Source organism: Symphalangus syndactylus, chromosome 15 (assembly GCF_028878055.3).
Source record: "Symphalangus syndactylus isolate Jambi chromosome 15, NHGRI_mSymSyn1-v2.1_pri, whole genome shotgun sequence".
NCBI classification, from domain to species: domain Eukaryota; kingdom Metazoa; phylum Chordata; class Mammalia; order Primates; family Hylobatidae; genus Symphalangus; species Symphalangus syndactylus.
Window position 1 is genome coordinate 104,540,451 of NC_072437.2, and position 11,908 is coordinate 104,552,358.

The window sequence follows — 11,908 nt, forward strand, 5'->3', positions numbered from 1 at the left end:
TGTCTACACTAGAAAATTTAGCCAGCACACGATCGTCTGTTAAATAATTTTTAAAAGACAGTATGCTTGCTTTGGTCAGATATTTTGGCATTCTCCCCAAATGGCCTCTCTATTACACATTACATTATTAATATTAACATGTAATATAATTTTTTGAATATTGGCAAAAAGTTGCTATATCATATTACAAGTATTTCTATCATACCAGAAGCATAAACTGAGGGCCAAAGAGACAATAAGAATATTCCCTGATGTTGAGACTTATTCATAGTGAACAAAAATTCTGATTTCTAAATGTAATATAAAGTAGAAGTTTAATCAACACTTTTAATATTATGGTGATAGTATTCATAGCCTAGGCAGTAACTAGGTATAATGGTATAACTTTGGTTTTCATGCTCTAAAATTCAGTGTTCTCATCTGTTAAAAAAAAAAAATTAATCACCTGCTTCACTGAGGTGAAATGAAAACTGAATATGTTCTACAGATCAAGGGTCCCTTTAGGGTGCAGGACCCGAATAAATTAGGAAAATATTGAATCCTATATTCCTCCCCATTTTATCTAGGAGATTGGCAATATGCATCAACACACCAAAAGCTCTGTGAAGTTCTGCTGCAATGAATCTACTAACTTTCCAAAACCAAGTGCTTCTCAAATATACTTGTCCCTAAAACTGTTTTTCTTTTTCCTGGTAGCACCTATTGGTACACCCAGGAATTAATGTTCCGCAGAACTCACTTGAGGCTGATGCTTCAAGGGAGCAACAAGATCAATTCTTGTGACATTCAAGAATAAAAGTTTTGAGTTGCTGCTTTTATTCTTTCTGATTATAACCAACACCCACAATAAGACACCCTTGCCAACCTGGAGAGTTCAAATACAGAGTGTATAACAGTGATGACTTTGTGTGGAGTGCAAATTGTATGCATCTCATGATACTTACATGGAATGATGTAAGTATCATTGATATGTAAGTATGATATGATACACAGAATGATGTAAAGATCTCTTGAGTGTGGTTTTTGAGTTCTTTCTATAGAAATGTTTACGAATTTACATTCCTCAGTTGGTTTGCTTTGTGACTAACAATTTGTTTTCACAAGATGGGTCAACAATTTGCATTTCAGTCTGTTAGTGAGGCTAACTAATCCATACTGACGATGGCCTCAGGGGTATCTCGCTATGGCTGTGTTTGCTGGTGGAAACTAAGGGAAGTGAGTTAAAAATCAAACAACTCTCTTAGAAAGACTCTACTCTGCCTAAAGTAAATGGAGAACTGAACCATGTCAAAAATACATAATTTTAGCAAAAAAGTGTTGCATAGCTGCTAATAAGTCCAAGTATAATGGAAAACTCTATATCCCACTATTTTAAGACTTACTATGATTATTATTTTTACTTCAAAAATACAAAGTTAAAAAGTAAAAAACAGTAACTCAAAACAGGGAAAAACTGATAAATTTGGCAAAAAAGAAACTAGATCTGAGCCCACTCTAACAGAACATGTAGCAGCAACATCACATTGTCGCAGGATGAAGGACGAAAAACACAGCACTGGGAATGATGGTGGGGTTTGCAATTTGTAGCTGGAGTCATACATCAAAATACGGTCCTCATCTAAGTATAGGATGGAAAATATTTCATTCTTTTTTATGAGTGTATATACAAGGCTAACCATCACCTAAGGTCAGCAAGCAATATAAAAGCAAAACCAACAATAAACGCATCTGTTCCTACACCAGTTCTGATGTTCTGCAGCTCAAATCACATCACCCCCAAAATGACCACTACAGAGGTAACAATGATTCACTCTAAGCTTAACAGTGGTGTAAGTCTACATGCCAATACTAGTACAATATGAGGTTTTAGGCAAATAAAATTGGTTTGTATTTCTCCAAATATGGTCTGTGGACCATCTGTGTCGAGAACACGTGGGGAGTTTGTTCAAAGTGCTCCCTGGGCCCCACCCAGACCTTCCCAGCAGTCTCTCTGGGGCTAGGCCTTGGACTCTTTACCTGGAATAAGCTCGCTGGTGAGTTTTAAGCCTACTAGAAAGCTAAAAGAATATTGTATTGAGGTTGGGTGCAGTGGCTGATGCCTGTCATCCCACCACTTTGGGAGACTGAGGCGAGTGGATTACCTAAAGTCAGGAGTTCAAGACCAGCCTGGCCAACAAGGAAATCGTCATTCTCAGTAAACTATCACAGGGACAAAAACCCAAACACTGCATGTTCTCACTCATAGGTGGGAACTGAGCAATGAGAACACATGGACACAGGAAGGGGAACATCACACTCCAGGGACTGTTGCGGGGTGGGGGGAGGGGGGAGGGATAGCATTAGGAGATACACCTAATGCTAAATGACAAGTTAATGGGTGCAGCACACCAACATGGCACATGGATACATATGTAACAAACCTGCACATTGTGCACATGTACCCTAAAACTTAAAAAGTATAATAATAAAATTAAAAAAAAAAAAAACACTGTCTCTACTAAAAATACAAAAATTAGCCAGGCATGGTGGCAGGCGACTGTAATCCCAGCTACTAGAGAGGCCAAGACAGGAGAATCGTTTGAACCCAGGAGGCAGAGGTTGCAGTGAGCTGAGATCACACCATTGCACTCCAGCCTGGACGACAAGAGTAAAACTCCATCTCAAAAAAAAAAAAAAAGAATATTGCACTGAATCTTGATATGGAGAACTTAGAAACTTCATAGGAAAACATCAAAACAATAAAAATCTTTCTCATATTAAGGCTTAGAAAACAAGTTTTTTTTAGAAAAAAGTATGTAAAAAACTAAACTGGTGACCATGACAATTTGGAAACATCATTTAAAAACACTCTTAGAATCAAACATATAAAATTTTGTGTTCTCTATATTATAAAAGATTTATTAATTTCTCAACATCCTTGCTTTTAACAAATCCTGAGCTTACAGTGCATGCTCTCGCTGGTGCTCCCTGTCAGCTGCCTGCAGTGTATCTTCCTTTCTTTCCTTTTTTTTGAGACAGAGTCTTGCTCTGTCACCCAGGCTGCAGTGCCACAATCTCGGCTCACTGCAACCTCGGCCTCCTGGGTTCAAGCAATTCTCATGCCTCAGCCTCCAGATTAGCTGGAACTACAGGCACACACCACCACATCTGACTAATTTTCGTATTTTTAGTGGAGCCAGGGTTTCGTCATGTTGGGCAGGCTGATCTCGAGCTCCTGGCCTCAGGTGATCGGCCTGCCTTGGCCTTCCAAAGTGCTGGGATTATAGGTGTGAGCCACCGCGCCCAGCATGCATCTCCTGTTCACTCCTCCTGGCTGGCAAAGCCCCACTCCCACTGTTTCACCATGTAGGCCTCCATCTCAAGCTTGCTCCTTTATATTATCAGTGTTCGTGGTTGTGATGAAAGGCATGGTCTGTGGCCCTAGAAAGTATGACCACTGAGCAAGAGTTTATCATCTTCTTCCCCAAAGATGCTGAAGACCAGAAGATCTTTTCATTAGTTAAAGCTGATTTAAGTGCCATTCTACCTTGCAGGAGAAATTCAGAAGAACTGGCTCCTAGGGTGCCCTTCTGGCCTAATCATTCTATGTTTCCAAGATGCACATGACTGTACAGAGTTGGCCAAGGGATGTCCAGGACCATCCCTATGGTCTATAGTACAGTCTTCATATCTTTCAATTAACAATTTCTTACTGAAAATCCACTGCATGCAAACTTCAGAAGTTGTATTAAGGTCTTATTTTGAATACTTCATACATAAAATCTTGTGTCTCGTATAAGAAAATGATAAATAAAAGGAAATGTCATATATAATGCATATATTATAACATATATATGTATGTATCTATATATATAATATGCATTGAGCGAGAATTCCAGACAATTTGTTGTGACAAGAACTAAGAGAAATGGAACAAGAATGTGCTAAATCAATACCAAACTACAGTGGTACACCCCTTTATAGTTCAGTTTCAGAGAGGTTTATAGCAGATTATGACACAACTACACTTTAACTCAATTCTGAAAGTAAGCCATCTACCAGAAGTCTCATCTTCTTAAATAGGAAATGGTTAACTTAGAACATGGTTTGCAAGGTGTCGTCTCTGAACCAGCAGCAGCAGCATCACCTGAAACGTGTCAGACATGCAAACTATCAGGTACTCCACCAAATCTGCTGACAGAAATTCTGCAATCCGTGTTTTAAAAGGTCCCGCAGGTGATTCTGATGCATACTAGAGTTTAAAAACTGCTGGCTTAAAACTCAAGACAACTCACCTGGACCTTCTATCATAGGTTAGAGTGAGCCAAATAAAACAAGAGTAGTTATTATAGTAATCTATAAGGCATAATTTAAAAAAAAAAAAAGAGCCCTGCCTGCTTCCCCAAGTGGCCTAAGAAGAAGTCTCTACATTTCTTTAAATTAGAGCAACTGTTTTCAGTTAAGACACTGTCACAGAAAGCCACTATGCCCATTAATATGCCAACACTCATTATTTAGCTTTTTACTCAGCTGTCACTTGGCAGAGAGCTTGGATATAAAGAAAAGCATAACGTGGCATATCATATGACAGGTCAGGTTTACAGCAAAGCAAGGGAAGGAGAGTCCTAAGCAGTCTCCCTCAAGGCATGAAAGACAGGCCCAGGTGGAACTCTACAGTAAGGAGACTCTGAAAAGGCAATGATGCTTTCATAACATAGAGAAAGGGATGCTCAAAGAAACATTCTGGCATCATTACTGTCTTCAGCAGCACTTAATTAGCTGAGATAATCTCTGGCTTCTTAGAACAGTGTCTAAGCAGGAAAGGTAATGGTTTACTGCTGATTAGCACTCCACACGCATTTCATATGTATATATGACTAACGATCAAACTAAACGTGGAATAATATAAATCTGGGATTCTCTTTGGTACTTCCTCACTACTGCACCAGCAGTTTCTTAAGATGAAATGTACACATTCAGATTCTGACATTTGCAAGCACCACCTGACAGAACTTGCAAATACACTTAATATGTCTTTACAACATTCTTACGTGTATCATTTGCAGGGCATGTAAATCTTACTAATACTTGCAACAAAAAGTTTGATATTAATTTTTAAAATTCTATTAAAGTCCTTAATGACTAAAACGGTACTTGAAAGCACAAAATTTTATACTGACCAATCAAAAACATTAAAGCCTCTATTTTCTCCTAGCATCCTTACCCTACTATATACATGTTAACATTTTTATTTTACATTGTATTTCCCACAGGCTTTCTACATGTCTTTTAAAAACTCAGTTGAGGGTGACTCAACTCACACTGGTTCTTTAAAGTTAGGACATAAACATACCTTATAACATGAAATGGAGATGGTGGCAATTACAGTTTCTGTACAGATTACCACAAGAAAAGTGATAGTCATTGCCTCCTTGAGGTATTCCTACTATAGGTAGAAAATATCCATGTATGGCAGCCCCATTTTACATTGCTCTATCAGTGGACAGCTGACATTTTAACCTCTAACCAACCATAGCAAGAAGATTCAGAATTAAGTTTGACATTTTGTCCTTTAACTTGTTCCAAAGTACTGCAGGGGTTTTACTGCCTGATGTTATACCATATGTGCAAACGCTAGACACAGCAGGCAGGGTTAAGCAGGATGCCTCTGTATTTTGCCATTCTCCTGCTTCCTGTTGTTTTTGGAGCAGCCTAACTTTAGCTAAACATAACCCTCCTGGGCATATCATTTTTAGCAGGAGAATCTGCCTCATAGCAAAGTTCCCTGCATGTTGATTACATTTCTGAAGCATGGCAGTCTATGAGATTCATAGAACTCACTGGTTTGGCATTCTGCCGAGTCTTTATGAAACCCAACTCATCATAGGAAAAATTTATTAAAATAAAATTACTTACTGCATAAGTTTTTGTGAATAAAAACCCAAACAATTATGAAATGAACAAGCTACCTAGGGAATTCTTTTAGAAGCTTTTTTTTTTTTTTTTTTGTCATCTGGTCTCCATTAAGTAACAGTGATAAACACCAGATTCTTGAAAACCTTTTCCATATTTCGAGTTATTTTTTAATTCTAAATTTACTGTTATCTTTGGTAGTGGGTATGTTTACTTGTGCCCTCGAGAGGTGAGATTCTGTAAAACCCTCTTAGATTTTACGTCCAGAATTATTTTTGCCAGTATAAGAAATATTTTTGAGAAATGAGAGAGTATCAGCTGCTACTAACAAATTTTATTTATCTTGTTTTATTTTATTTATTTATTTATTTATTATTTATTTTGAGACGGAGTCTCGCTCTGTCACCCAGGCTGGAGTGCAGTGGCGCAATCTCGGCTCACTGCAAGCTCCGCCTCCCGGGTTCACGCCATTCTCCTGCCTCAGCCTCCGAAGTAGTGGGGACTACAGGCGCCCGCCTCTACGCCCGGCTAATTTTTTTGTATTTTTTAGTGGAGACCGGGTTTCACCGTGTTAGCCAGGATGGTCTCGATCTCCTGACCTCGTGATCCGCCCGCCTCGGCCTCCCAAAGTTCTGGATTACAGGCGTGAGCCACCGCGCCCAGCCAGCTGCTACTAACAAATTATACTCTTAGTTTAATGTCAGTAACTCTTACCAAGCCAGAGTTCACGAAAAGTACACACAAAGAAAAAAACATGGTTCTTTAAAAATATATATAATTTCCCCAATTGTCTGTCCCCTTGGGTATTCTGTAAAGTAGAACATTTAACTCTATATAATTCAAAAAAAATCTATACACAGCTTAGAGAAGGAACCATAAATCTCATGGGTCTCAGATTCACTTCCTGTTGCCTTCCTTCATTACATGTTTAAAGATAATCAATAAAAACTGATTTCTCTTTGTAAGCATTTTCCTGTTCTGCCAGAAATAATAGCAGGCCCTGCCCTAAGATGAAGGAAAAATGGAAAGTAATATTTACCATAAGAGGAGAAAATGAAACTGCCTAAGCATTTTTCCTGAGGCAAGTGAAACACAAACAGCAGACCAAGTTTATTCTTACAGAAAAAAATTTTAAATATTCTTGGCATTAATTCTATTCTTAATAGAATTAAATTTGAAATACTTAATTTTAAATACTCTTGGCATTAATTCTATTCTTAAAATCTATTCTTAAAATTTGTAAGTTTTCAAACTCTGAATTTACATTTCCACTTTCAACGACAACTTCTTTAGGTTTCCTAATAGTTTTAACTACATACCTGTGTAAATATACATCTCACATGCAAGACTTTTGTCAGTGTTAAACACTGAAGCTGTAAAGAGATTACAGGTAGGTCCCCCACACTGCCTCCCAGGAGGGACTAAGGTGCAAGACCAATGGGAAAAAAACCAAATGAGAACAAAGTTACATCAGTAAGGAAGGAATGGACAATTCTATCTCACTTCAAAACAAACTTTCTATCACATTTCAAAACACAAAACTTTGCCACTTGCATTTTCAGCACAAGAATTAAATATTACTTAAAATGTTACTTGAAAGTTTTATATTACTCTGAAATAATCCACTGGGGTTCTCTAATATGGGAAGACCATCTCACAACTACTCATTTTTAATTTGTTTTTCTTCTTCTGGATTCTTCACAAAAGACTGTAAGAAAACACCAAACGAGGGAGTAACAGACCTTTACTTTGTAATGAAGTTCCAAATACATTGTATAAGTTTTCCAGGCTTCCTATTTTTCACTCTGCACTATCTATGGAGGTTGTCATATTTCACCAGAGTGGACTGTAAATCAGACAAGTTCAGCCAGTCAGGTTGAAGAATGGAGGTGAAAAGCACAGTGGAAAATACATAAAGTACAATTAAAACCATATGACCAAAGATATTGAAGCAATACTTGCTGGAGGAAATCCAAGTAAAAATCAAACCTTTTCTGGCGTTAGTGAAACTATCCAGTCCATCTGGGACAAGCACACATCATTTGCTAAATATCCCTTTTCTTTTTTTTCCACAGCAAGAGCACCCAGGAAGGTTAAGATCTAACACGGTAATTAAGTGGATAGCTATCTCTGTAGAATAATTAAGTTCATAGTTGTTATATAAAACTGATCTCTCATTTAAAATAGTTAACATTTATTTAGAAATAGAGTTTAAGATTGGGCAAGAGTAAATTTTGCATCCACCAAAGTGTATTAGAGGTTCATGATAACAATGTTGAATCAAAAACCTTTTCCACTTTTCTGTGAAATCTTTACTTTTAAAGACCCGAGGATTCCATGAAGACAAAGATAATCTAATTGTCTATTGTTTAACATAAAGAATAAGAAGCTATAAAATCCAAACTGTCACCCCTACTACACCTCAAACAACCTAGATGTTACTGTTTCACATAGGTGGCACTTAGCAGGCCAGTGATGTATACGTACAGAAATTAAGAACTCTTGAAGTTGTAAAGCAATTCTGACAATAATCTTGACTTTGGCAACCTATCATCAAAGCCATTCCAAATGTATTTCTCTTATGCATTCCAGGTGTCATTTATAATAATCTCAGTAGACAACTGAAACATAACTTTTAATACTGCTTTGGGATTCCAGTAAACAACTCAAGCTCAGCAAGTCACTTACCCCCAAGAAACTGAATTCCTCCAGCCACTCTTCCCACTGTCCTGGAGATGAGGTCGGAAACACAGCAACCCATGAGGGCAGTGAGCGCCACCAGGAGGAGGAGGCCACAACCCAGGCCGGTCACTATGGTGCAGATCCTCCATTCTGCGCTGGGGATGCCCTGGAAGGAGGCATAGCGCCCACATTCCTCCACCATCACCATCATCTGCCGACTCTCATCATGCACAGGATATGAGCACCTCCGGAAGGTACCGAAGGACACAGGCTTGCCCAGCTGTGATCCCCAGAGCCAGTACGGCATAAAGAACCCCACGCAGGAGGTGGCAGCACAAAGAAAAGACAGCAAAGCCCAGATTACTCCAGTACAAGTCAGGCTGGATGCCATCTTTCACCAGATAGGGCAATGAGGACCCCAAGTAAGTGTTCAGGGACTGCAGGAGTGAATGAAGGTGTGAAATCACCAGGGACCCACAGATAATCCACAGTTCCGTAATGCAGAATGGATCTTCAGTCTTACCGGGCATCAACTTTCCATCCTCTGTACTAAAGATGATGGTCCCTGGTAAAACAACAGGAAACATTAAAAATTAAAGGCATTAAAAGAAGTGATAACACTGTTTCAGCTAGTCTACAATTTTCAATTAATAAACATTGAGACTTGCCTCAACACTTTAAAAGTGGGAAGAACTAATTCTCTCTATGAGCTTTTCTCCATAACTCGATTTTTGTCAAACCAGCTCAAAGCTTTTTCATGTCTTTATCTTCTATAAATGTTTCCAAATTAACTCTGACAGCTATTTACTTAAAGAAACGCCTGATTTTTATTTGACAGGCCAATGAATTCATTCTATATATTATATACTCACATTAAAAGTAATGTAGCATTTTCACTGGCAATAAACAATTAAAATAAAATGAACCGTGCCATGATTTCCTTTTTTTGGCTTTGCAAGTTCATGCTCATAGTTTGTTGCAACTTTTCTGTGTCCCTTTAAGGGTGCATTAAGTCTCTGCATGAGCCAAACAAACTAATTAGGATAATTTTTCACAATTGCAGAGTCTCATAAATTTAACAAGCGTTGTGGGCTGCGGAAGCACACACAGTACAGAACTATTACCAGACACTCTTTGTAGTCATTCAGCAACATTTCAGAATTTCTTTAGTCTTAACATCTTCTAGTGTAAAAGAATGCCTGTGTATGACTTATTTTGGGTCTGCAGTTTTGATTCATTGATTCCAACAGTTTTATTGCAATCATTTCTCACGCTGAATGATTGTCTAATCTGAACAGCAATCCATACTTCCCAGTATTCTACATCAAACCCCAGTCATCCAAATGATTCCAGGGACATTTACTTTCACCCCAGCCTTTCAAAAAAAGTTCCTTAACCATTTCTCACACTTTCTGTAAAGAAATGAATACAGAAGCACAGAGCCCATCCACCCTAGAGTTCCACCCCAGGACCCCTAACTCTAGCTTTCAGGGTCCATAGCAAATTTCCCCCTTTCTTCACCTCGCCCCTACCCGTTTTTTCCCTAACCACCGCCCATTTTCAGTTCTGGATGTCACTCAAAAGGGAGGTCCGGCTACTACTTTTTTCTCTTAATTTTGTCAACTGCAGTCAGCGGCTGAAGTTGATCTATCTGGGCCATGAGGCTGGGAAAGACCAGCGGGGGGTGGCCTGGGGGCAGGGGGCCCCCATCTCCAACTGCGGTGAGGCGCCCTCGCCAAGACAAGCCCATATTTAGCCCCCTGCCATTGCCTCACCGAGCCACTCCACCCATGGAGACACACAACGATCCCCCCATTCTCAAAAGGGGCAAGAGGCATTTTCCAGGGGGTTCTGGACGAAGGGAGGGGATAAGGATGGGAAGGCAGCACCCCCCCGGAGGCAGACGCCGAGAGCGGACGCGGCTGGCAGGGAGAGCCGATGCATCCGCCGAGCTCAGGAAGTCCGGAGCCCGGGAGCAGCCCAACTCTGGCTCCGGGGCAGAGAGGGAGCCCGGGAGAAAGCAGCGGAGCCCACGCCCACGGGGCAGCCGAGTGCTTTACTTACATGACCGGCGGGCGGCTGCCTGCTTCCCTCCCGCGTCCCGGGCGCACACACAACTTGCTGTCTTTCTCGGGCGGGAACATCCACGGGAAACCAGGTCCGTCCTGCCCTTCTTTGCCTCTGCCCCTAACAGCCGCAGAGCCCCGGGGCCCGACTTGGAAGAGCAGGGCTTGGCAGGAGGCGGAGGGTCTCCAGAAGCGGGCTGGCACCAGCGGAGACCCTCGCTCCCGGCGAGTCCGCGGCGGCGGCTGTGGCGGAGGCTGTGGCCGCGCGCGGGCCCGGGGACGGCACGCAGAGGAGCGGATCTCCCTTTGGCAGGCGAGGCACGCACCGCCTCCGCCCCTCCGCTGCCCGGCCCTCCTTTCTCCAGTCCCCTCCCCTCGCGCCCCGGGGAACTCCGCGCAGACAGACCCAGGACGCACCGAGGACGTTCCTGGAGCGCCGGGAAGGCAGTGGGGGGCGCCCTGCGGCGCGCGGGTCCAGGCCCACCCCCGGGGGCAGCTTTCGCGGCTCCTCCCCCGGCCCCGAGCCCCCTCGCGCCCCCTCTCCCGGCGTCTCATTCAAAGCTGAGAGTGGGGAAGGCAGACGGACCGAGAAGTACGGGAGAAAGTTGCTTGTCTTCCTGGGTGACCCCGAGGGGCCACGGAAGATGACACACCTTGCCTGTTAGGGTTTTTCTGGGTTTACTGTTCCGGTTTATGCTCCAGTTTTCCTGCCGCCGTTAAAAGAAGCCGTAGACGGGAAGGAGGGCCTTAAAGAGTGGGTAAAGTGGCCCCTGTGAGATTTGAGGAGGCTTTTGAGAAGTGGTCACTCTGGAAGGCGGTGAATGAGGCGGATGTGGACGTGGGAATTAAAGCACAGCAGACAGCCCAAGGCTCCTGTATGGCATGGGGGCAGCTGCCTCTCCAGAGGGGCCAGGGAGAAGGCAGGGGCGGACGTCCAGCGAGCCTCTCCCAAGAGATACACTCCTTCAAAGGTCTCTCTCTCTCTCTCTCTCTCTGTCTCTCTCTGGCTGTTTCTCTGTCTCTCCCTCCCTCCCTTTCCCCTCACTTCCTCCCTGCCTTTCCCCTCACTTCCTCCCTCCCTTTCCCCTCACTTCCTCCCTCCCTTTCCCTTCACTTCCTCCCTCCCTTTCCCTTCACTTCCTCCCTCCCTTCTGCTCCATCCTGCCTCCTGATCACTTTTGCAATTTATTGCATCATTTGATTTCTTTTCTGAGAAACAACTGATTTTTAATTCTCCTCTGGACTCGAGGACTTTTTCCACTTGTCAT

The 11,908-nt window shown here is 42.0% G+C and overlaps 1 protein-coding gene across 1 annotated transcript in view; it reads right to left on the reverse strand.

The window, feature by feature from the left end:
• Nucleotides 1-11,048, reverse strand: part of LHFPL6 (LHFPL tetraspan subfamily member 6) — a 257,442-nt gene extending 246,394 nt beyond the window's left edge. Inside the window, exons 1-2 of the mRNA XM_055245359.2 lie at nucleotides 10,639-11,048; nucleotides 8,581-9,139 (exon numbers count right to left, since the gene is read on the reverse strand). Of these exons, the coding sequence (XP_055101334.2) occupies nucleotides 8,581-8,965 (385 nt within the window). The 5' untranslated portion in view covers nucleotides 8,966-9,139; nucleotides 10,639-11,048. The remainder of the gene's footprint in view (nucleotides 1-8,580; nucleotides 9,140-10,638) is intronic.
• Nucleotides 11,049-11,908: the final 860 nt, after the last annotated feature.